This window comes from Ostrinia furnacalis, unplaced genomic scaffold, assembly GCF_004193835.3.
Source record: "Ostrinia furnacalis isolate ACB-3 unplaced genomic scaffold, ASM419383v2 OfSCF1746, whole genome shotgun sequence".
Taxonomy (NCBI): domain Eukaryota; kingdom Metazoa; phylum Arthropoda; class Insecta; order Lepidoptera; family Crambidae; genus Ostrinia; species Ostrinia furnacalis.
Window position 1 is genome coordinate 338243 of NW_021131985.1, and position 26942 is coordinate 365184.

Genomic DNA, 26942 nt, shown 5'->3' on the forward strand with positions numbered 1-26942 from the left:
ACCTGGGACACATGAGTCAATAAAACTGGGAAAAGTTTAAGCGACTTACCACTGCGTTATGAAGCCATGCATCTATGGGGCCTCATTAACAACTTCTTAATATTATCGTTTCAGAGAGATGATGACCGAGATGACAGATATGACGACCGAGATGATGATCAGGATCAAGATTATTAAACAATAAACACTCGACAGTGCAGTATTATCATTACGACACGCTTCTGTTAATTTGTCTACACGATGATTACTTAGTTTAATAAATTATTACTCGTAAAATCGCAAATAAATGGTACCTTCCGCTGCAGCAATAAAAGATCTTTTTACTTTATTTACAACCTACTCATTATTATCTAAAAGTTACAGCTTCCATAAAAGTTAATAGGGACAGAGTACACGACTTATAAAACAAACATAAACATAATTCAAATTCAAATTCAAAATATTTATTGCTTACTAAGTGACAATTTGTAATGGTGTAAATTACATAATATACAGGAGCTTAAAAACTTAGTTACCTGAGTAATAACAGTTACAAATATTTTTTGTGTTGACGCCTCAACTCGCGTTGCGTGACCTATAATTTACAAACTGTAGTTAAAGCTCAGGGATAGTCTAGAACTCAAAGCTGTAAACTCAAATTAAAATAAAAACTTTTTTTATCTGTGCTTGCAACTGTCAATGTCAGTCATAAATGCATGACGCTGTCAAATCAAGCAAGCAATTTGGTTGTGTTCACCGTGTTTCATTTTATAAAATTTATTTAATTTGTGTGAATTTTAACGTTTTAAAATGTCTACGACAATAGATCAGAAAGCCTATTTGCAGAAGTACTTAGGTAAACCATCAGGAGATAAGAAAAAGAAGAAGAAGAAGGCGCCAAAGGGCAAAGGGTTAGTTTCATCAGGTTTCGTCCTTTTATTTTGTTGAAACTTGCATTATTTATTAATAATTACCCCGAAATCAAGCTATTATCTAACCTAAAAATCACAAAGACAATCTTTGCTAAACGTATAATAGCCAGCATCTAATATTTATGTATTATGCTACATAATTACTTTTTCATCTTTGGATTCCTTCCTGTTCAAGGAATAACTAATCAGTTAAACTCAGCATTAAACGCACACCATCTATCACTTTACAAAATTAATTTATGAAAAAAAAAATTTTATTATACATTTAAAATTGTTTACTTTTGAAAAATAATGATCAAGTAACCTTGTTTATTGTATCGAATTCAAAAGGTTCAAAGACCTTTTTATTTCATGTATGTTATGCTCGCTACTCATCTACTTCGCCTTTGAGCATGAAGAGAGCCAACATAATTATCATTAATATTTAATTATGTTTGAATAAAATTTCAGCTTCAAAATCATAGATGATGACATTGACCTAACAAAGTTGCGGCCGTTAGATGGTGACGAACTGGACATACTAGACGAAGGTGAAGACGGCCCACAGGTTGCGGGGATCATAGATGAGAGGCCGGAGGAAATTAGGAAGCTGGAACAATTCAAAACCAGCTCCAAATGGAGAGTTGTCACTCAGGTATACTTGTCTAAATGGGGAATATTTTAATTTTTTTTTCTGTTTTTATTCTATTAAAGTCTTTGTGGAATTCCTTGGGGAGGCCTTTGTCCAGCAGTGGTCGCCATTTGGCTGAAATGAACCGAACAATTCTTTTGAAGTTGTTAAATAATAATAGATTATTTGAATATTCATTCATAGTAAACACATTCTCATACCTAATGTTGTCATTTATTTATATGTTGTTGTTATGTAGCAAATTTAAAACTTTTTCCAAAGATTAACACCAACATAAATTAGCATTTTAATGTTTCAGGATGATGGTTTCAATAGCAAACTGAATATCCAAGAAATAAAGAAAGACATCACTGAGACTGAGAAAGAGAATGAACTGGTTTTTGGAAAAATGTACAGCGACTCAGAAGATGATCAGAAGAAAGACTCAGACGTATCCCCTCCCAGAATCAGACCTAATGAGAAAAATAATAAGGAGACAAAGAAAAAGAAGCAAAATAGTTCCGACAATGACTTTAGTCCTCCTAGAAAACGTGACAAAGGCAGAGATAGTGATGCAAGTCCTTCTAGAAAAAAGTCTGACAATCACAAGAATAGAAGACACAGCGATGCCAGTCCCCCACGGAAAAACAAACACAATAAAAGTGACAGTGACGTAAGTCCCCCCAGAAAAGGTAGAGAATCACCAAATCGGTCAAGATCTAATAAAAATTATGATTCAGATTTATCTCCTCCCAGAAAAGCAGAATTAGACGGCAAAAATAAAGTTAGAGCTAGAAAACCGTCTAGATGGGGTGCGGCTGAAGAACCTCAACGCAGATCTAACTCTGAATCCCCTGAGAGAAATAAAAAAAGGAAGGACAGTCGGAGGTCGAGGAAAGATTCTTCGGATTCTGATTGTTCTCCTCCTAGGAAATCCAAAAAAGATAAGTACCAAGAACGGCAGCCAAAAACGAAATCAAAAAGAGACCAGTCGAGTGAATCTGACCTCTCACCTCCTCGTAAAAGAAAGACGTCACAAGACAGGAGTAGGGAAGACGAAAGATACAGAAAAGATAAACAAAAATCAAGAGATTTAAAGAGAGAAAAAGTACAAAAATCGAGAAAGCAGTCCTCAGATTCAGATGTTTCACCTCCTCGGAAGAATAAGAGGCGATCAGCTTCACCCGAGACGTCAAAAAATCATAAAAGACAAAGAGATAGTAGTTCAGACTTGTCACCGCCTAGAAAAGATAGGAGAGAGCCCAATAAAGAGAGGGGTTACAGGAGAAATGACGATGATCCTCCACCGACGAATAAAAAAATGGAAAGAACTCTGGAAGGGAAGTTGGCAGGACTACAAGACGCTCGGCAGTTACGGGAAGAAAACGAATCATTTAGGAGGAGAGAGGAGGATGCATTCAAAAAGATGACCGATGACGTATCAGGAAGGAATGCTCAAGTTGTTTCTAGGAAAGGTAAATAAAACAAGATTATTTTCATGCATGGGCGTACCCAGCTTTTCAACCAGGAGGGGGCAAGTCAAATTTTTAAGGTCAGATAGACTTAGTTTGACTTAGTTCCATCAAAGTGACTGGGTACGCCCACGTTTTGTTATAAGAAGTCTTTTTAGACCTGCCATCTAATATTCCATATTATTAAAAGGTGACTTAAAATAAAACAAACGCCTACTTTGTAGTAATTTTAACTATTTTTAATTTTCATTGCAGCCAAGAGAGAGACGTCAGAGGAAAGACAAAAGCTAAAAGAAAAAGCTGAGCGCCAAAAGTTCTTGGATGAAAAGTACAAGCAGTGGAGCAAAGGGTAAAAAAACTGTTTACTTTTTATCAACTTTTCTCTTCTTCCTTAAAGTGATGTGATGTGTTTCCACATTTGCCCAATCAGCTCTTGCTTTTAAGAAAGTAATTTATTTTGTGTTAGATTTATATTGGTTTCTTCTATGATCTATTAAGGATTTGCCACATTTTTACACCTTATTTTCCAATCAATGTCATTTTGTGTGTAAAAAAGTACACCTTTTTTCCAAACAATGTCTTTTTTACACCTTTTTTCCAAACAATGACATTTTTACACCTTATTTTCCAATGTCATTTTTACACCTCTTTTCCAAACAATGTCATTTTTACACTTTTTTTCCAAATAGTGTCATTTTTACACTTATTTTCCAAAACAATGTCATTTTTACAGCTTTTTTTCCAAACAATGTCATTTTTACACCTTCTTTTAAAAAACGATATCATTTTTACACCTTTTTTCCAATTCATTTCATTTTTCACCTATTTTCCAGCCTGAAACAAATAGAAGCTGAGACAGCACGTCGCGAGGACTTCATCAAGGAAGCCGCGAAGCCTCTCGCGCGTATGAAGGGAGACAAAGACCTCGAGAGAAGTCTCAAGGAGATTGAGCGAGACGGCGATCCCATGCTCGCTTACATCAGGGACAAGAAGAGAGAGAGGGGAGATCTTGGACCAGGTGAATATGTTACAAAAATCTTTCTTCTTCTTCTTGTCGTGTCGACAACAAACTACACAGTGTCTGCCCAAAACTCTGCTTCTACTACAAGAGTGGCGTTGTCAGTAGCCTTAATTAAATCTTCCTGCGTGCAGTTGTTTGGGCACGCAGGACACATCATGTGCTTCGTCGACTACCACAAATCGTTCGAAGCCTAGGCGCAGACCATCGATTTTTCGTCGGCCGATAGTTTAGTCGGGCAGTTGATCAGTATGGGCATGTATGGGAGTGCGCACATTACACCGATTCGATTTGGCCGATTCTTCATACAATTTAAAATCGGGCACAACTATCGGCCAACTAAAAATCGGTGGTCTGCGCCTAGTCTAAAAGAGATACTGTAGATTTCATTATTTTAATGACAAAAGTGCATGGTATTTCGTTTCCTGTGACTGAGTTTCTTTATTCCTTTTTTCTCAACATGAGCCAGATGGCAAGGTTAGCTATATTGAAATGTCCCTGAAAAGGGCTTTAACAGGAATTTAGTGTTCATAGGGATCACTTAAAAATTTGGGATTGATGGTGAAAACAGGCACTAGTCTCCACTGCAGGATGTATGACCCTCTTTAATTTAGAGGGAAATTGAGAATTTGGCCTAGAATCTTCACACTGCCAGACGGGCTTGATGTTCACATACATATTTGTTAACGTTTCACCTTTTACAGCATCCATTTTAACTACTTTCAAATTCAATTTTGTTCGCAGAAAAACCCACATACAAAGGTAGCTTCCCTCCGAACCGTTTCAACATCCGTCCAGGCTACCGCTGGGACGGCGTCGACCGCTCCAACGGCTACGAAAAGAAGTTCTTTGAAAACCAAAGCAAGAGGAAAGCTCAGGAAGAAGAAGCTTACAAATGGAGCACCGAAGACTTGTAATGAATCATCAGCAGGTCATTTAGTCTCCACTCCAGGAGCACGACTCTAATTTAGAAGCAAATGGAAAGCAAAGCTGAAGGGTCAATGGACAGGGCACATAGTACGCAGAACTGACGGCCGATGGGGCAGCAAGGTTCTGGAGTGGAGGCCGCGTACCGGAAAACGCAGCGTGGAACGTCCACCCACAAGGTGGACCGACATCATAAAGGTAGCAGGAAGGCGCTGGACGCGGCCGCTACCAAATGAGCAACATGGAAAGCATTGGGGGAGGCCTATGTTCAGCAGTGGACGTCCTATGGCTGAGATGGTGATGCTGATGATGATGAAATGGACACAATACACTCCCCACGCTGGCCAGACGCGGTGGAAAGGCCCGATGCTCACATTGTGATGATTTCCAAGATTCAAATATTTATTCTTTCATCACTTGAGAGATAATGAAATGGGGTACATTTTTAATAATAAGAAAAATTTGTACAGATTATCCTCTTTTATTTCATGTCCATGTATGATCCCCGTGAAAAAACTATCGACAAGTTATAGATTTTATCATTATTTGGTGTGTATTTGAAGCACACTGGTCTGGTTTCGCCAATGGCAAGTTTTAGAGCAAATAATTATCTAAGGTTAAGAGATACGATGGACAGGTGAAGTAAAAAAAGCCTTAAAAAGTTTGGTATCGGTCGGTAGTCGGCCATAATCGATTCTTATAATTACCAAGGTCTATTAATAATCAGGTATATGAAAGAAAATAACGTAAATCAATTGCAAAAATGTATATTTAAGTAAATAAGATCCATACGGAGTTCATTCAAATTCCATACTTCAGAGTAATTATTGTAACAGTGACATGAGAGAACATTTTATAAATAAATATACACAATAAAAAGACGAACATCGCAAAATATTGAAAACAATATTCATCAACAGTTATTATATTAATAACTAGCGGCCGCCCGCGACTTCGTACGCGTGAATCCCGTTTTTCCCGCTAATTCCCGTTCCCGTGGGAATTTAGGGAATTCCTTTCTTAGTGCACCTCTACGGTACTTAAGCTACGTCCCTTCCAAATTTCAAGTGCCTACGTTTAGCCGTTTAGGCTGTGCGTTGATCTGTCAGTCAGTTTCTCCTTTTATATATTTAGAAGATATTCACTATTAGTAGAGCTTATGTATTACATCAACTATTTACTTTTACATTGCTTTATTAAGGCTTGGAAGTAGTACATGAATTAATTTGCTAACCTTACTTNCGAGATGATGATGATGATGAAATGGAAGATAATGGCCTACACTCCCCACGCTGGCCAGACGCGGTGGAAAGGCCCGATGCTCACATTGTGATGATTTCCAAGATTCAAATATTTATTCTTTCATCACTTGAGAGATAATGAAATAGGGTAAATTTTTAATAATAAGAAAATTTTGTACAGAGTATCCTCTTTTATTTCATGTCCATGTATGATCCCCGTGAAAAAACAATCGACAAGTTTTAGATTTTATTATTATTTGGTGTGCATTTGAAGCACACTGGTCTGGTTTCGCCAATGACGAGTTTTCGAGCAAATAATTCTCTAAGGTTAAGAGATACGATGGACAGGTGAAGTAAAAAAAGCCTTAAAAAGTTTGGTTTCGGTCTGTAGTCGGCCAATAATCGATTCTTATAATTACCAAGGTCTATTAATAATCAGGTATATGAAATAAAATAACGTAAATAAATTGCAAAAATGTATATTTAAGTAAATAAGATCCATACGGAGTTCATTCAAATTCCATATTCAGAGTAAGTATTGTAACAGTGACATGAGAGAAGAGAACATTTTGCGATGTTTAAATAAACCATAATATTAATTATAAATAAATATACACAATAAAAAGATCAACATCGCAAAATATTGAAAACAATATTCATCAACAGTTATTATATTAATAATATTCACTATTAGTAGAGCTTATGTATTACATCAACTATTTACTTTTACATTGCTTTATTAAGGCTTGGAAGTCGTACATGAATTAATTTGCTAACCTTACTTTTAACGTGTTACTCCAGAACTAATGTTACAGTGGCACTGTGTTATATAAAATAAATTTTGTTACATCTATTTTCTAAGCAAAAACAGTCTAATACGTTTTCTCCTTGAATGAAATGGGACAGAAAAGTCATTATAGGGTATCCTTAATTGCGCTCATCAGTTGGCGCCACTTCTGGCGAATAACAGGAACTTACTCTACCATGATACCGAAATAAGGAGATCCGTAAACGAACTAAAGTCGCTGACATAGCCCGACGGATTAGCAAGCTGAAGTGGCAATGGGCAGGGCACATAGTACGCGGAACTGACGGCCGATGGGGCAGCAAGGTTCTGGAATGGAGGCCGCGTACCGGAAAACGCAGCATGAGACGTCCACCCGCAAGGTGGACCGACGACATTATAAAGGTAGCAGGGAAGCGCTGGACGCAGGCCGCTACCAATCGATCAACATGGACAGCATTGATGGAGGCCTATGTTCAGCAGTGGACGTCCTATGGCTGAAATGATGATGACTTTTTTTTTATCCACAACGAGGAAGCTCTTGGCCTGTATCTCACCTGATGGTAATTGACGATCAGGCCGAAGGTGGAAGCGAGCTTCAACTTGAATCCTCAACCACGGAGGAACTGGCTATCTTACCTCTAACTGCCGGAACACAACAATGCTGTTAACTCTACCATGGCGCCAACTGGCGAGGGAAATTGTCGTATTTACGAAAGCCCTCACTACTGCACTATGATTGTAGTATTCAGCTTAATGGTATAGTTACTAAAAGTTAGTTTATCAATTGAAGTTAGACACACTTCTTTAAAATCTATCCCTATATTCATTTCAGAGAAAGGCGAGGATCGAGTTAAAAATGATTGATTTAGTAGTAGTTTTACAATAATATAGATCGTTTCATCCACGAAGACGCGCCCCACCATTCTTTCGCTAATGTCTGAGTGTTATCGGTACACGCTAAATTATGCATGAGTGCACACGCACACTACAATAATGACGCTCGGATTGCTCGGATCAAACTCCCCGCACCCCGCGCTTCCCTCGGCCAAAAATTGGTGGGGCGCGTCTTCGTGGATGAAAGGAACTAGATTAAGAATTAATTATAGAATAACATGAAAAAAACTTGTTACTATTTATGAGATAACGAGTAAATAACACCAATCATTTAGCTACAAAGAACTTGGCAGATATGTTAGCTATTTGTCAGAGAGCAACTAAGCTGAGTGTAGATTTTCATTAGATAATTATTGCTAACATGAAATTATTATGGCTACCGAAGTAGTACCGTAAGAGTTCCTGGTACATTGGCGCCAACTAAGCGCATATTTTCGGATATAAATACAAAAGTAATATAATGAAAATAAAACAAATGTAGATATAGGCACACATTCGATGAATATTGCTTTATTATTAGTTTAAAAGTTATGATGACAAACACCTACTAATACATTTTGTAATACAGGGATATATCATCTTACAGTCATCTAGCTAGGAGATCTCAAGTTATAGAGTTTCTTAACCTGGGTTCAATGGGTATCAGTTTTAAGGAACCACGCCATTTATTTAGATTTCTAGGGACATAGACAGATTTGAATGCCAGTTATTTTTTATTGGCGTTAACATTATAAATAGCTACATCCTTGCTATTTTGTATACACGACAATTTTATTTTATAAATAATAATTTAGTACAAGTCCTATGCATTATCTAAGTCACAATCACAAATACACGATAAATATTGACCTAATTAAAAATTCTTTTTATCACTTATGTATTTTTTTTGAGTTCGCGCCCACTTGGCGCCATGTCGAGTAAGGCGTGTCACTCGCAATTGGCGCCAACTAGTGAGCGCTAGAAGCGTTTAGTACGTCGTTTTGGACTAATAAAGCTGATGTATATTAATAAACATAATTATAAATAATGAGAAGAAATTTTATCTAAAATTAACTAAAAAAAACTTTTACTCAACTGTGGAAGAATTACCTTTATCTTAGTTATTTAATTTTTAGCGTTAAGAGTCGCATCTCAAACTAATTTGAAAATTATAAATAAGTAACTTGAAAAAATCGAACTTCAATTCCCGCCTTAGGCAGTTCGATTTTTTCAAGTTATTTATAATTTTCAAATTACCTTTATCTTATTACGTACCTTATTCTATTAGGTTTCAATTAAAATTTGAATTAAAATATGCATATTTCTATTATGATTTAATTTAGATAAATTTCTTCTCACGAATCCTGAGAAAACATTGTTTATCACGTTGATCTCATAGGAAATATAGATTCACAACTTTAGTTTCATTAATCACAAACATTGTATAGTTCTTGCAACTCACGAAGGCGAGTGAACTTTACTTGTGTGTACGTCGTGTACATTTCTATACCGGGTGTTTGCAGAACAAGTAAAATGTTGAAACTATGGTAATCATCAGCTGTTTATACATTATTATTATGTTTTTCTACAAATTACTAAAAACAAATTGAGGAATCTCATTTTATGGTCGTAAAATGTGTCGAGTTCAAGCTTACTATCATAAATAGTTTCAACAATTTCTATACAGGGTGACTGGAACTGAACCCGCCATAGCTAATACGCGTATAGAGGAGGTCATTTGCTAATTATTGAACCCTACTTTCTATGTCTAAAGTTTTATAGTTTAGGAGATATGTCAATTTTTAAACTTTTTCAGATTTTTCCGAAATTTGACCTAAAAACTGCTTAAATTTTTTTTCTCGCGTGATTTCAACAGTTTTTTTTATTAGATATTAATATCGAATATGTCTTTATTCAAATAAAATAAATTTCGGATCCAGATAATGATTGAATAGCTAGTTACGAGCCGCCAAAGTCTAACAAAAGTGCAAACCACGATAAAAAGTTCTACTTCGAATTCGATTTAAATTAACAAAATGGTGATAATGGATTGCCAATGATCTTAAAAATATCTCTAGCTTCTCTTCTTTCCAATGATATATCACACGTTGTAATTAGATATTGAAATTTGTCAAAAATTCAAAGTTTATGGAAGAAAATGGAGTAATAATACAAAAATTATCCATACAAAGTTGATTTTGAATTTTTGTAAACTCTTTTCTTCATAATGTGATTATTATTTTGAATTAATTTTTCAAAAAACACACAAAAATAGTTATGAAAAGGAGTACAGCAGAAAATATGAGATGTCTGAAGATACTTTGTATGAATAATTTTCGTATTATTATTATTACTCCATTTTCTTCCATAAACTTTGAATTTTTAATAATTTTCAATATCTAATTACTACGTGTGATATATCATTGGAAAGAAGAGAAGGTAAAGATATTTTTAAGATCATTGGCAATCCATTATCACCATTAGTTTTTTTTTAAATCGAATTCGAACTTGAATTTTTTATCATGGTTTGTACTTTTGTTAAACTTTGGCGGCTCGTAACAAGTTATTCAATCATTATCTGGATTTGAAATCTATTTTATTTGACTAAAGGTTTATTCGATATTAGTATCAAATAAAAAAATCGGTTAAAATCATGCGAGAAAAAAAAATAAGCCGTTTTTAGGTCAAATTTCGGAATAAGTATAAAAATTTACATATCTCCTAAACTATGAAACTTTAGTCATAGAAAGTATGGTTCAATAGTTAGCAAATGACCTCCTCTATACGCGTATTAGCTATGGCGGGTTCAGTTCCAGTCACCCTGTATAGTTCGACAGAAGAAAAACCTCACTTCTCTGCACACCCTATATTTCCTATACGAATCAACTAGCAACTGAAAAAGTCAACATATACTATCTTATCTTGTCCCCCAGCCTAGGGGGGTAATATCAACGGCGCCCGCGGTAGCCGCCGCGACCCCTTTGGCCCTGGTAGCCCTGTCCTTGGCCCTGGTAGCCCTGTCCTTGGCCCTGGTAGCCCTGTCCTTGGCCTTGGTAGCCCTGTCCTTGGCCTTGGTAGCCCTGTCCTTGGCCTTGGTAGCCCTGTCCTTGGCCTTGGCCTTGTCCTTGGTAGCCTTTGTTGTAACCGCCACCACCTCCTGTTTTAAGAAAGATTTTTTTTGACATCAAACGAAACTGAAATAATAAAAGAAAAACTTTTTTCTTTCAAATATGAAATTTATAAAATCAGTATGAAGAACGTTTCAATTTTAAGTTAACTTTTGAAAAGTATACTCGTATTAATTAATATAATTGTTCACAGGAAGGCAACTGTCTACATCGAGTTCGTTACAATATTATTTCTTGTGGACTTGTGTGTGATTATATTATATTAGTTGGTTTAGACAACCTACCTACTTGAATAATATTATCTAAACTTTAGATAATATTATTCAAGTAGGTATACATATTCAAATACAATTTTCAGTTTTTACAACTTGTTCTGGGAGTCACTGTCTATAATCGGGAAGCTTGTGTGTGTATTTTACATTTTAGGGATTTTTTAAAGGTCAGAATGTCCATTGAAGATCTTTTCTCTATGAAGTCTCCATGATCCCTGCGTTACCTGCCTATTATTTAAAGCTTCAAGCACACCAACGCGTGCAGATCGCAATGCCGGCGCGATCATAGGCCAGTGATCTTAAGAATATGAAATAACTTTCTATTAAATTCTCACCTTGACTGTAACCCTGGTTGTAACTCCCCATGCTATCGTAACTCTGAGACTGGGCATATCCTCCGTGACCACCAGAATTTCTTCTATCATAACCACCGTGATTCTGGTTGTAACCACCAGAGTTCTGCCTGTCGAAACCGCCAGAGTTCTGCCTGTCGTAACCGGCAGAGTTCTGGTTATGATTCTGGTAACCGCCAGAGTTCTGGTTGTGGTTCTGGTAACCGCCCGGTGGTACTTCGTAGGTCTGGTAGTTGCGGTTTTGGTTTGGAACTGCCGGACTTGTCTGTGGTCTGTAATGTGAATAAACACATTTTGTATTTAGCTTAATAATAATGTTTTTTTAACGTGCATGAGTGTAGGCAAATGAACAAAACAGTGCAACATCAATTCAATGAGATTCTCTTATGAAGTCGCGTGAGGTCTCAGTAAAGTGGTATATCAAGGGAAGCGAGGGGATCATCTATCATACTTACATTAAATAAAATTGTAAGTTATTTAATAAACATTCAAGCAATGAAAAATTACATTATTAATTTCACACTTGCTATGCGTAGGCCGCAATACAATAACGCAGACTAATTTAACTGTGCTTTTTAATTAAAATTTTATTTTTTAAGCTCTTTCACCCATATTGATGAGGTTAAGAATAAATTGTAATCCGCCATTATGAAGCGGTTATATTGCTAAAATCAATTAGCAGTGGGCGGGGCACATAGCTCGTAGAGACGAAGGCCGTTGGGGCAGGAAAATTCCGGAGTGGCGACCACGGGCTGGAAGACGTAGCGTGGGCAGGCCTCCTACTAGGTGGACCGACGATCTGGTAAAGGTCGCGGGAAGAGCCTGGATGCTGGCAGCGCAGGACCGCTCATTATGGAAAACCTTGGGGGAGGCCTTTGTCCAGCAGTGGACGTCATTTGGCTGAAACGAACGAACGAAGCGGCCATATTGAAATCTTTACATAAATGCTTTAAAAAAGAATCTTCTTACCTGCCATCACCAGTAGCCTGGCTGTAGCCGCCTTGAACGCGACCGCCGCCGCGACCGCCACCGCGCCCGCCGCCGCCACCGCGACCGCCGCCTCGACCACCCTATACACATAACAAAAATACAGACTGTCTCAAAATTGGCACGTCACACTGACACTGGACATAGATGGGCCTGATGAGACACATGAAACAAGCACATTGTCCATTTTTGGACACTCTATATACTGATTGACCACATTGGTCTACAAAATGACGGATATATAAAAAAAGGTTTGATTCTACTGCTCAAATACAACCACTTTTCCAAGATAAGGAAGTTTCAAACGAAAAAAAATACCCGAGATATTTTTTACAGCCTTTTGGAGATTGCATTTGAATAGTAGAATGTTTGATCACCAATGATTAAATAATTTATGCAAATAAACAATCACTATATTCTATTTTATAGTAAATTATGACGACATCGAGTTACTTGGCCATATTACAACGATAAGCTTCAACAAGTCAGTCTTTCTCTGACTATAGCACGCAGGTGAAGCCGCGGGCAAAAGCTAGTGGATAATAAGTAATATGCAAAGCAAGCGGTGAACATAATTAGTTACCGTGCTGTCCTGTCCCTTTGAGATTCATGTAACAAATAAATAAATAAAGTTTTGTATGGTAGTTTTGTTTGAAAAATAGGTCCGCTTCACCCACTGTGGCGACTAAGATCCAGTTCCCACCAAGACGGAGCGGAGCGGAACAAAGCGGAGAAGAGAAATGGAAATAATGAAATCTGGTTGGTTATTTTCAAGTATATTCAAGTCCAAGGTAATTCAAGTCAATACTTATGACTATAATTTGTATATTTTAACCGATTGAGTCCCAGACGGCATTAATTAATGTCATAACAATTGATTACACCGGTCGACAAAAAAAATTTTTTTTTTTGCGCATGGATTTTACTTATTATATTCTGATTATATAAGCAAATTTATATAAAAAAGTGCGATTACAAATCGAAAATATTTGTTTTTTAAGAAGTTATAACGATTTGAATTTTCCATCTTCATAGTAGAATGTCTCTAAAGATGCACGTCCCATTCTCATTGGGATATATTTATAGATAATTATGGGGGCTTATTCGCAAGAACAAGGGGCACGCTTTCATCAAAATATAGTGGGATTTGAGAAACGACGTTACCAAGGCCAGTATACTGGCAGTATACAGTATACTGAAAGCATGATAGGGTTAGATTTTTATGAGAAAAATCTTCTATGGAACATNTAAATAAACGCATGACGCTGTCAAATCAAGTAATTTGGTGCTGGTTGTTCGTGTTTCATTTTATGAAATTTAATTTATTTGAGTGATTTTTAACGTTTTAAAATGTCTACAACAATAGATCAAAAAGCCTATTTGCAGAAGTACTTAGGTAAACCATCGGGAGATAAGAAAAAGAAGAAGAAAAAGGCGCCAAAGGGCAAAGGGTTAGTTTCGTCGTTTCGTTCATTTATTTTGTTGAAACTTGCATTATTTATTAATAATTACCCCGAAATCAAGCTATTATCTAACCTAAAAATCACAAAGACAATCTTTGCTAAACATAATAGCCAGCATCTAATATTTATGTACTATGCTAGATGTGGCAACTTCGTCGGGATCATCTTCTTCGTCGGGGTCACCAATTTGTGCCATGTTGGGGGACCGTATGAATGATACACGGGTTGTAGTTAGTCTCTGATATTAATCTGTTTATTAATATGAACTGCGCGACTATTTATACGATATAGATCAAAGGTAAATGACGTCACATTTTCGCATTTTTCTGCATACGTTGATACATATTATAATAACAAAATCTTCTGACTTGACTTAGGCGACCTTGGCCTGTAACTGCTGCGTCGCAAATTTTCACGGTCATGGCACAATTATTATTTCAATTGCACTTGTAGCTGAGTTAGCACATTTTCCATTGTTTGGTCTTGAATTTTTGCTGATATTGTCATTGACTGTTGAACTGCTGAGACTTCATTTTCGCTGATTGATGTTGATATCACAATAATTGATGTTGATGACTCGGACTCGAATTTTTCTCTGCTCAATCGGGGTAACCAATTTGATTCCATGTCAGATGGTGAAAGCTGGCGGAGTCTGATGCCGAAGATGGTGGTGATGGAGGTTACGACTCACATCACGTTGGTTTGGTACGTTTATCTTCAATTATATAATCGGGGTCACCAATTTGTGGCAACTTCGTCGGGATCATCTTCTTCGTCGGGGTCACCAATTTGTGCCATGTTGGGGGACCGTATGAATGATACGGGTTGTAGTTATAGTACGAGAGCCGACAACCAAAATTTTTGTCTCATANTATGTTTTTCTACAAATTACTAAAAACAAATTGAGGAATCTCATTTTATGGTCGTAAAATGTGTCGAGTTCAAGCTTACTATCATAAATAGTTTCAACAATTTATATATAGTTCGACAGAAGAAAAACCTCACTTCTCTGCACACCCTATATTTCCTATACGAATCAACTAGCAACTGAAAAAGTCAACATATACTATCTTATCTTGTCCCCCAGCCTAGGGGGGTAATATCAACGGCGCCCGCGGTAGCCGCCGCGACCCCTTTGGCCCTGGTAGCCCTGTCCTTGGCCCTGGTAGCCCTGTCCTTGGCCTTGGTAGCCCTGTCCTTGGCCTTGGTAGCCCTGTCCTTGGCCTTGGCCTTGGTAGCCTTTGTTGTAGCCTCCGCCACCACCTATAAAGTTTAAATTTGAGTGGAAGTAAAATATGTACTGATGATACTGAATTTCTGAATTGCGACCTTTTTGACAACTTTTTTTTTCTTAATGATGTAAATGTGTGCGCTAATATTTTGTTGTCAAAGAAAGTTTTTTGTTTCTTTCTTTCTAAAATGTATAACTTTTGTAATGATGGCCGTTGAAATTATAAATAGTAAAAATGGAACGAGTCATAGATTTTGGTAAGAAGTAATACTGTAAGTTTGGTAAGTTATTTAAAAAATTAATAATTCTAGACAAAAATACACACCCTATATTTTTGGCTCATTGCATCAGTCAAGAGTCAGCTAAAACAATGCAGTTTTTTTATTTGGAAATTGACTCTTACTAAAAAAGGGACCTCAATTACCGAAATGTAACTTATGAATATTGAAGAAAAAATGGTAGGTATTTTTCTTTTTTTTGTCTTGTGTGGTGTACAATAAGTTTCATAAGTAAATAATAATTTGCTTCTCACCTTGACTGTAACCCTGGTTGTAACTCCCCATGCTATCGTAACTCTGAGACTGGGCATATCCTCCGTGACCACCAGAATTTCTTCTATCATAACCACCGTGATTCTGGTTGTAACCACCAGAGTTCTGCCTGTCGAAACCGCCAGAGTTCTGCCTGTCGTAACCGGCAGAGTTCTGGTTGTGGTTCTGGTAACCGCCAGAGTTTTGGTTATGGTTCTGATAACCGCCTGGTGGTACTTCGTAGGTCTGGTAGTTGCGGTTTTGGTTTGGAACTGCCGGACTTGTCTGTGGTCTGTAATGTGAATAAACACATTTTGTATTTAGCTGAATAATAATGTTTTTTTAACGTGCATGAGTGTAGGCAAATGAACAAAATAGTGCCTTCTATTTAATGAGATTCTATTATAAAGTCGCGTGAGGTCTCCGTAAAGTGGTATATCAAGGGAAGCGAGGGGATCATCTATCATACTTACATTAAATAAAATTGTAAGTTATTTAATAAACATTCAAGCAATGAAAAATTACATTATTAATTTCACACTTGCTATGCGTAGGCCGCAATACAATAACGCAGACTAATTTAACTATGTTTTTTAATTAACAATTTATTTTTTAACTCTTTCACCCATATTGATGAGTTTAAGAATAAATTGTAATCCGCCATCATGAAGCGGCCATATTGAAATCTTTACATAAATGCTTTAAAAAAGAATCAACCTTTTTACCTGCCATCACCAGTAGCCTGGCTGTAGCCGCCTTGAACGCGACCGCCGCCGCGACCGCCACCGCGCCCGCCGCCGCCACCGCGACCGCCGCCGCGACCACCCTATATACATAACAAAAATACAGGCTGTCTCAAAATTGGCACGTCACACTGACACTGGACATAGATGGGCCTGATGAGACACATGAATCAAGAACAATGTCCATTTTGAAAAATCACAAAAATTGCAAATTGGTCTTATTATATCAAAGCAATCATCATTAAACTTTTCTATGGACATAGGCTTGTTCGGTGCTTATTATGCCTAGCTACCTCTGGTGTCAGTGTGACGTGTTAATTTTGGGACACCCTGTATACAGATTGACCCCATTGGTCTACAAAATGACGGATATATAAAAAAGGTTTGATTCTACTGCTCAAATACAACCACTTTTCCAAGAGAAGGAAGTTTCAAACGAAAAAAAATACCTGAGAATTTTTTTCAGCCTTTTGGAGATTGCATTTGAATAAAGCTTGGTCCGTGAGCACGTAGAATTTTGTCCAATGACCCCAAGCTACCCATCCTTATCGCTCGCGCGTAATTATATTGTAATTAATCACTATATTCTATTTTATAGTAAATTATGACGACATCGAGTTACTTGGCCATATTACAACGATAAGCTTCAACAAGTCGGTCTTTCTCTGACTATAGCACGCGGGCGAAGCCGCGGGCAAAAGCTAATGGATAATAAGTAATATGCAAAGCAAGCGGTGAACATAATTAGTTACCGTGCTGTCCTGTCCCTTTGAGATTCATGTAACAAATAAATAAATATTTAAGTTTTGTATGGTAGTTTTGTTTGAAAATAGGTCCGCTTCACCCACTGTGGCGACTAAGATCCGGTTTCCACCAAGACGGAGCGGAGCGGAACAAAGCGGAGAAGAGAAATGGAAATAATGAAATCTGATTGGTTATTTTCAAGTATATTCAAGTCCACCAAGGTAATTAAAATCAATACTTATGACTATAATTTGTATATTTTAAAGACTATAAACCCTTGAAAAGGAGACTGACAGTAGTGACTGACTTTCTTGCGCTGCTTCTCAGCACTGGCCCATTTATTGTCCCGAGGCAGTGGTAGGGTTAATACTGGGTCGTGTAAAATTGCTTTTTAAAAGCCTATTTAAAAAAATAAATGAGTTATATGACTTTTTATAAAAAAAAATATTATCCGTTCTGCTCCGCCTTGGTGGATTCCGGGCCTAAGGGACAAATAGGCGAACATTAGTCCTCCCTAAACCATCCGACCAGAAAGGGGGGTTGTAGACCAAATCCTCCATTTGCCTCTGGTATACAGGGTGGAATTTTGTAATGCCACCTGAAGGAAAAGTACTCTTAATACTGTAGATAGAACATTTTACTGAAAGAAAACATTCCTTTATTTTTGAAAAGAAAGAGAACTGCATTCATAGATTTTCGAGAATTTTTCGAAAATTCACTACCATACCATACAATTTTCTGTAAATAATTAAGATAATTTACGATTTCATGGTTTTCCTTTCATTTGATTTATTTTATTTTATTGTTAGGAAAACAAACAAGTTATCAAGTTTGTTAGAGAGATTTCATCCTTATACTTAACCCTAACGATCGATGCAATAAAAATACAGGGTGTAATTTTTAACAATTTTAGTTGGTTCGATTCCAGGGTGTAGCAAGCAAATTTTTGGAAATCTTTGAATGCAGTTCTATTTCTTTTCAAAAATAAAGGAATGTTTTTTTTGAGAATTTTTTTCTATCTACAATATTTAGAGTACTTTCCCTCCAGGTGACATTACAAAATTCCACCCTGTATAAGACAGAGTTTTAATTTCTACAGTGGAGACGAAATGACCTGATGATGATGACATAGAAATACCTGGTCTAATTTCTCCTCCCTCTTCTTATCCCTGATGGATTAGCAATGCAATCAAATCGCACTTAGCCTCTCGATTGGGCCACTGTGCGAGATTTGTGATTTATCTTCCTACTCCAACCAACCCTGATCACAACACAAAGCGAGCCTGTCTTGGCCGTTGCAAGCTTCAAGTAGTCAAGTTGGTGATTGCGTTCGTTCGTTTCAGCCAAATGACGTCCACTCCTGGACAAATGACCGGTCCTGCGCTGCCAGCATCCAGGCTCTTCCCGCGACCCTGACCAGATTGTCGGTCAACCTAGTGGGAGGCCTGCCCACGCTACGTCTTCCGCCACTCGAAAACTTCTCTGCCCCAACGGCCATCGTCTCTACGAGCTATGTGCCCCGCCCACTGGTGATTGGTATTTACAAGTATTTCACCCCCTGTGTTGTTTAGGCCGCAGATTTTGTTTCTGATCCATGGCTCTTGGACGGTTCTGTTGTTAGCCTTCCAGCACTAAAGCTAATCGCCGGCGCGATTGCTGGAAGTTGGTTAAGATTACGTTTAGGTTAGGAGAGTTTATACTCCATCTTGCTCTGACCCTGATGGGGAGCTGAGATGGACGATTCTGTTGAATTCTTCACTTCTCTGTTGGTGTTGGTGGCCTCTTCATCCTTGCCCAAGAAGCGGATGTATCCGCCTCCCGATAAATGAGACACCCTTCGGCCTCTGTCTAATATAGCCTGTTTCTGCTCTTCAGGAATCCCCAAGGTCATATATACCTCCTTGTATTTGGGGGGTAAATGCCTATGACCATCACCTTCCTTCACCGACATACTCAAGCATTGCCAGGTATCGACCTGGTACCAAGGGTTCTGGGAGCAAAGGACTTTCTGAATCATCGCCGCGTCGGTGATAAAGGTATGCAAAAGAAGACCGGCTCTGATCTTCCTCTTCAAGTCGGAAAGTTTCACGACTACTAAAGTGGTATCAGGGATGGGAGATGGTATGGATTTTAGAGCGTTTTTTAGCCAATCACGAGCGTACGTATCCTCGCACCACATCGCTAAGGCCCCTTGATAGAGATAGGGGCGCCCGCGGAAAGATGGAGCTAGAACGGTCTGAGACGGAGACAGGACTACTTGCAAGATGCTATCTTCGACGGCATCCTGAAGTTGTCTTGCCTGGCTCGAAGAAAGCGATTCTTGCGGGACGGTGGTGACTGCTATTTGCAGTTCCAATTGACTCTGATCTATCACCGTCCGTTAGGATTCGCGGTGGTTTTCGTGCGTTTGGTTTCCTCGGGAGACTTGGTTTCAAGTCGAGGGCGCTTTTTGGAAGGCACAATCCCAGGTTGCTTTTCAGGGGTCGCCAAAGCCGTCCGCCGACCGCGATGCCCTCTCGGAGTTTGTCTCTTTGACTGGCTAGATAGCGTCGGTGGTGGTGGTAATTTGGAGGTGGAAGGCATATGGTCTGTTGGTGGAGGTATCATGACACTTTGTGCCTTAGTCGACACCTTAGAAATGGGCGTAGGTGGTGGTAATTTGGAGGTGGAAGGCATATGCTCTGGTGGTGGTGATATAATGACATTTTGTGCCTCAGTCGACACATTAGAGATAGGCGTAGTTGGTGCTAACTTGGAGCTGAAAGGGATATGCTCTGGTGGTGGTGGAATCATGACACTTTGTGCCTCAGTCGACACCTTAGAAATGGGCTTGGGTCGTGGTGGTGATGGTGGTAACTTGGAAGTCGAAGGCATATGCTCTGGTGATGCTGGTGGTAATTTTGTGGTGGACAGGATATGCTCTGATGATGGTGATGCTTTCATGTCACTTTGTGCCTCAGTATACACTTTAGAGATGGGGGTCGGTGGTGGTACTTTGAAGCTGGATGGGATATGCTTTGGTGATGGTGGTTTCACGAGACTTTGTGTCTGAGCCGACACCTTAGAAGTGGATGGCATATATGGTGAAGGAATCATGACACTTTGTACCATAGTAGAAACCTTTGAAATGGAGGGAATATGTGGTGGTGGTATCATGACACTTTGTGCCTTCAACACCTTAGAGGTGGAAGGCAATTCGCGCTGCGTTTCCGCTGCGATTGCGATTTGCTTCTCTAATCTGAGGGCCTTCCGTCTCGCGCGGCTGTTGCGACGGCGTTGCGGTCGGCCCTTTTGCTTTGTAACCTTTTTAGGGCGTTTTTGTAGTACAACGGTCCACGGTTGCAGTGGTATTACGGTGTCACTCGGTGAAGCGGTCAGTAAGTCACTCGGTGAAACGGTCGGTAAGTCACTTGGTGAAGCGTTCGGTAAGTCACTCGGTGAAGCGGTCGGTAAGTCACTCGGAGAAGCGGTCGGTAAGTCACTCGGTGAAGCGGTCGTTAGGTCACTCGGTGAAGCGGTCGGTAGGTCACTCGGTGAAGCGGTCGGTTAGGTCACTCGGTGAAGCGGTCGGTAAGTCACTCGGTGAAGCGGTCGGTAAGTCACTCGGTGAAGTGGTCGGGTGATCATTCGGTGAAGCGGTCGGTAGGCACACGGTGAAGCGGTCGGAAGATCACTCGGTGAAGCGGTCGGTAGGTCACTCGGTAAAGTGGTCGGAAGATCACTCGGTGAAGCGGTCGGTATTTCTACGAGGCTAGCAAGGTCCTTCGAAGCTGACTTTTGGCATCCTTTGTCTCCAGAATACGCGGGAAAGAGCGCTCTAGATTCTTCACCGTGGGTGCCTTCCTGGGGTAAATCCTTAAATTCTGTCATCATATTAGTAGGAGGAAGATGATGATGATGATGATGAATCCCGTATACCTGAGGGCCCGCAGTCCGCTGCTGCCACGAAGGCATTTCTGGAGGTGGAGGCTGTTGTTCGTTTGGCCTCCCTCCTCTGTCGGGGACCTAAAACAATAGATTTATTCATCAATTAAACAAGTAATTACGAAGTTACGGTGACTTGAAGTTCCGCGTGATGTCACACCGTGCTACACTTTTAATTGAATTTTGACGCGCTTTACCTATGTCAATTTTTATTAGTTTGAAAAAGTGAAAAATACATAATTCGAGTATTTTTTGATAAATTAACTGACGGGCTACTAAAATTCAAACTCTCTTCAACCTTTTTTAACATCCATATAATCTCACCTTAGCGTCAACTTATTATGTACTCGTATGTAGGTATTGCGTTATGGAAATAAAAAAGAAATTGGAATGATGACTGGGTAGTGAAATCGAAATTCTATATAGTCCATCAGACAGATAATAAAAAAATATTGGACACGTATTTTTCTATTTTTTATCATAATCGAATCATTACAGTATTATATTGAGTTAAAAGTCGCGTGACGTCACATTTGAGTAAAAAATCTACGCAAAAGTGACGTCACACGACATTTCAACTCGATGTAGCACTTTTAGAGTAGGCGCACACCGTTGATTTTTCGTCAGCCGATAGTTTAGTCGGGCAGTTGATCAGTATGGGCATGTATGGGAGTGCACACACTACGCCGATTCGATTTGGCCGATTCTTCATACAATTTAAAATCGGGCACAACTATCGGCCAACTAAAAATCAACGTTGTGCGCCTACTCTTATTATTTAATTATGAAAGAACATAAAAAATACGAGTCTAATATTTTCTAATTATCTGTCTGATGGACAAATAATTGAAATTTCATCTAGCCTATTGACTTAACGTCTCTGGTAAATCTTACCTGTCCTATGACAACTTTATTGACATCACTTCTTGTGTTCTTCCGGACAGATACGCTGGATGTTTTCTCCACTTGAAGCAGCGATGTCCGGGCGGCTAGGAAGTCGGACAGCCGGACGTCCGGCTTGACTTTGAGCTGCTCGCGTTTCGGACGGTACGTGGATTGGATGACGTCCTTCTTGGTTTTGAGGCGATCGGACCACTAGAAAATAAATGTTCATTATAATCCACCATTTTTTAAAGAGTGAAATAACTTTATTTTACCACTTACTTTTTTTTTTTTATGTGACAGGAGGCAAACGAGCAGACGGATCACCTGATTTTTTTTATGTGACAGGAGGCAAACGAGCAGACGGATCACCTGATGGTAAGTGATTTGGGAACCAATGCACTAGATGAGCCGACGGATGGAAACAAACGAACGAACGGGTGTAAGTGCTCACCTGGCGACTACAAGGCCCCCTATTGCGCGCCCTTATGGCCAGTAGACTGACCAGCTCACTGTGACATCAGACTGTAACTCGCCTATAACCTGTCTGACACTGTCTGATTAAACCGTCTCGACCAGATGGGCGCGCAATCATCATCACGCATTGGTTCCCGCTGAAAACCAGCTTCTCGGCATGACGTTTGTGTCATGTCGCGATTTTTGCTGAGCGGGCGCCTATTCAGCATATGTTTTTATTTATTTTTTATGTTTACTTACTCTTGCTTTGTATACCTATATCTATCTATATATATATAAAAGAAAGTCGTGTTAGTTACTCCACTTATAACTCAAGAACGGCTGAACCGATTTAGCTGAAAATTGTCAGGGAGCTAGTTTAGAGCCAGGAGAAGGACATAGGATACTTTTTTATCCCGTTCGAAATAAAAAAAAAGTCTGCTTATTTATTGCCATTAAGGCGGAACAAAGTTCGGTCAGCTAGTGTATAAATAAAGACATTGTTATTCTTACCTCAAAACTCTGTATCGTGCACTCCAATCTGGTGATGAGCGTCTCTCTCCTACAGCGGTATTCTTCAAACATCTCAGTGAACACGTTCTCGATGTCTTTCCAGTCCTTTTCTGTTATTGCCTTGTTGTATAACGGCTTACCTACAAGCTGTTCACCTGAAATTATGAATAAAAACTTCTAAGTTTAGAATTAAAATTATATTCATACTAGCTTTCCGCCCGCGGCTTCGACCGCGTGGAATTTTGTCTGTCACAGAAAAACTTTATCGCGCGCGTCCCTGTTTCAAAAACCGGGATAAAAACTATCCTATGTCCTTTCCCGGGACTCAAACCATCTCTATGCCAAATATCATCAAAATCGGTTCAGTGGTTTAGGCGTGAAAGAGCTTCTACTATTTTTCCTATAAACAAAGATTTTCATGCAAATATCTCTCAATCTGCACAACCTACTAATGTGAGTACAAAGGTACATTTAGTCTTCACAACATCAATATTAGAGATGAAACGGATATCCGGTAACTATCCGGTAGGCCGGATATCCGGCCTAAATTTACTATCCGGCCGGATACCGGATAGTAACTCACTATCCGGCCAGATACCGGATATTAAAAAACTACGACAATTACCTAATCATAAAATGAAACATTAATCTTTGAGGTAAACATCAATAAAATGGCTTATAATAATCACGGCTTTTATTTAAAGTCCAAAAAGTTACAAAAAGCCATATTAAGGCCTTTAAAAAAACTAATTTCTTTTTCTGGGCTATTCACTGTAATGACGAATACTCTATTTGTAAATATCTGTTAAGTCGAACTATTGCCAAATAGGTGATCTTTTTTTCACTGATGGCTTGATGTCATGATGCAGTTCAGTTAGATTATGCAGCAAGTAAACTTATTTAATTTTCGCTATTCAATCACACACTTACGATGGCAACCGAAATCGCCCGAATTGATCTGCCCCCTAGACAAGTGGCAAAATCTGTCATTATATTCAGACTGATTCGATTTTCGAAAAGTGTGACTAGTCTAGTCTACTAATAGACCCACTGATCGCGTTCGAAGCACCTGTGCGGCGCTAAACTCGTCACGACATGCAACGAGACAATGGGCCAACTATCCGGCCGCCGGATATCCGGCTATCCGGCCTAGCAGCTGGCCGGATATCTGGTATCCGGCCAAACCACTATCCGTTTCATCTCTAATCAATATTGAATGATGATGATGATGCACATACCTGGTACTTTAACTTTTACAGTGTCCTTTCGTTTAGCTGAATGATAATGATAAGTCATTATAAATTCAATTATGTTTATTAACCCTTTAAACGTGATGAGAGATACTTTCATCTTTTAAATCATCAGAAATTGAATTTCAAATACAGTGGAAACAATTCTTTTGTTATGAACTATCAAAAATGTGATAGTGTAATCAGATTGTATACAATTACTATAGAAGAATTACCATTTTACAGCTCATAAAAAGTAAATCATTTGATTGGTGCTGTCAAATTATTTAATTTACATTTATTTAATGTAACCAATGCATCACTAGATAAAGGATATAATATATACAAAATCAATTAGCTGAATACGATAAAATCATTTTAATATGAATTAATTTTGTATCGAGTGTAATACCACATACCGTCTTTCTGAATGGTGTCCTTTAGTTTGGCTTCTAACTTAGCGAATAGCACTTCGGGGGTGATGTTTGGTGGAGGCTTGTTAAACTTCAAAGCTATAAGAATGTCTTTCAGGTTCTTCGCAGTTGGTGACTCTTGCTAGAATAAATAAATTGTCGTTATGGATAAGTACAGTATAGAAGAGATAATTATAATACAAGTTTAATCAAAATTTAATTAAAAAGTTGTATTTTAATTTCATCGCTTGTGTGTGATTTTTGCTGTCTCTATAGGTATCTTATCTTCCCCAATTTATTTTATGATGCAGCGAAACTTACCCTTCTTCTAATTGTTTCATCATAATAAAATATAATTTGCTACATTATGTTGAATTAAATTTTTGTGATAATTTAAATAGTGTCAAAAAAACTGTTTTTTAAGCATATTAACAAAACAATTTATTTTACATTTAAAATGCAGTACGAAATATGGGCCAAATCTTTCACAAAACACAATCATACCACAATAATGTCCATGCCAGACGTAGACTTCTCTTTGGGGCAGTCAACGCGCTGCATCCTCGCTGCCATCAGCTCCGACACCAAATAGTCTAGTAGCAGAAGCCGATCCTCCTTGCTTTGAAGTCGGGCTGACATGTGTCCTGTGGAAAATATGGCATAAGTCTTATCCATGTTATTATGTCCTGTATAAATAAGCAGCATTTTTAAGCATTTATTCATAATTCTCAATAATTATTCAATATGTTCAAGTTATGAATCTTATTTCTTATCAATAAAGTCCAGAATATTGAGGCAATTTAGATACCACCAAGTAAGGGGTTAAATAAGGTCAAAATCAATTTACTCATAATGAATTATTATGTCCGTCAGACTATACTATCTCTTGGTAGTCTTATCACTAATCTAAGGTAGATCTACTTTATTTATATCTTTCTTTGTTAATCATTTCACAAGTACGTACCTACTACCAACTTCTTGTATGGACAACCCAACTCTTTCAAAAACGAGCTCAATTCTAGCAAAAACGAACTGGACTCGTCTACACTGGTCATCATGTTGACAGTCTCTTCGAGTTGTAACAGCTTCTTCAGTTCTTCGGCTAGTATGTGGACCAGTTTGGTGAACTCCAATGATTTGGGCCCACCGTCGAGAGCTTTCGAAAATGCCACCTCGTCAGAGAGAGGACCATCGTAGCTGTGAAAAAACATTATTTTGTATTGTTTGTGGTTTACAAATTAAATAGTTACTGCATTCTAAGTTCAGCAAACTATTAAATTGTGTAACTTTCCTTCATTTATGACTTTTACTTTCATTTTTAAAAAAAATTTAAGACATAATTAGCTGTTAAAAATGATTCCAGATGGTCACAAGAAATGTAATCATAAAACATTATAATATACCAATGTGGTATTTAATTGCATAAATTAATTGAATGTTTTTTGCATTAAGCTATCAAAAAATTATAGAAAAAATGCTTACCTACTATTTTATGCAACAAAAAATTGAGATATAAATAAAACATAACCTATATTTCAAAATCGAAGCATATTTCTAAAGCATTTTGCCCAGTCAGCAGGTTGAATATATTTTTAAACACGACTAGTAGTTTTATTCTATGTTTTTTATTAATAAATATGTAATAAAATCAAAACAGACTATTAAAAATTAATATTGTGAAACTTACCCCAAGTCGGTAAGTGAATCTAATATATCGTTCTCCATTTTACTGCTAAAAACACCTTTGCAGTGTTGATTTTGTTGTAATTTAACCAATAAATTCAAACCGGTATTAAATTATTAACAAAAACCACTTTTCTTCTTGTTTTCTTCACGAAAATCGGCAAAAGTATTTCGATGGATTTCCCGAATCCACGAATATTTTCTGACTGTTTTTTTTTTTTTTTTTTTTTTTAATATAGTTTTTCACGGCTCTGGGTGCAAGCCCTTTTAAGCCAGTCTTTGAAGTCCGTTGAACTTTTGTTTGAATTTGACACATCACATCTGTGTTTGACACTTCACTGAGTTCACTGCACTGATGCACAGCACTGATGATTCCAACATTTCCAACTGATTCACTGATATTCTCTTCTCAAATAGTTCCCAGAGTTGAAACCACGAAAGTATATAAGGGTTTGAAAAGTTTCGGATCCTTCAAGAGCTCGTCCAACGACTCTGGTACACGTTCACAAATAGATTGAAGGTCGTCGATCATGACCAGTCTCTGAACTCCAA

General features: G+C 38.2%; 2 protein-coding genes and 1 long non-coding RNA gene across 3 annotated transcripts; 1 reads left to right on the forward strand and 2 right to left on the reverse strand.

Moving 5' to 3' along the window:
- Positions 1-705: 705 nt before the first annotated feature.
- Positions 706-4989, forward strand: LOC114353620 (BUD13 homolog). Its single transcript, XM_028305679.1, has 6 exons — positions 706-890; positions 1362-1545; positions 1841-2996; positions 3249-3342; positions 3827-4011; positions 4756-4989. The coding sequence occupies exons 1-6, from the start codon at positions 790-792 to the stop codon at positions 4926-4928; spliced, it is 1893 nt and encodes a 630-aa protein (XP_028161480.1). The 5' UTR covers positions 706-789; the 3' UTR covers positions 4929-4989.
- A 3391-nt stretch (positions 4990-8380) lies between these two features.
- LOC114353617 (uncharacterized) lies at positions 8381-9532 on the reverse strand. Its single transcript, XR_003655943.1, has 2 exons — positions 9097-9532; positions 8381-8949 (listed from the first exon to the last, which is right to left on the reverse strand). It is a non-coding gene; the product is annotated as an uncharacterized LOC114353617 (long non-coding RNA).
- Positions 9533-10651: 1119 nt separating this feature from the next.
- Positions 10652-26594, reverse strand: LOC114353615 (protein FAM98A). Its single transcript, XM_028305676.1, has 10 exons — positions 26395-26594; positions 25672-25904; positions 25212-25351; positions 24714-24849; positions 23066-23220; positions 22109-22309; positions 21209-21295; positions 12562-12662; positions 11575-11864; positions 10652-10996 (listed from the first exon to the last, which is right to left on the reverse strand). The coding sequence occupies exons 1-10, from the start codon at positions 26430-26432 to the stop codon at positions 10788-10790; spliced, it is 1590 nt and encodes a 529-aa protein (XP_028161477.1). The 5' UTR covers positions 26433-26594; the 3' UTR covers positions 10652-10787.
- Between the last annotated feature and the right edge of the window lie 348 nt (positions 26595-26942).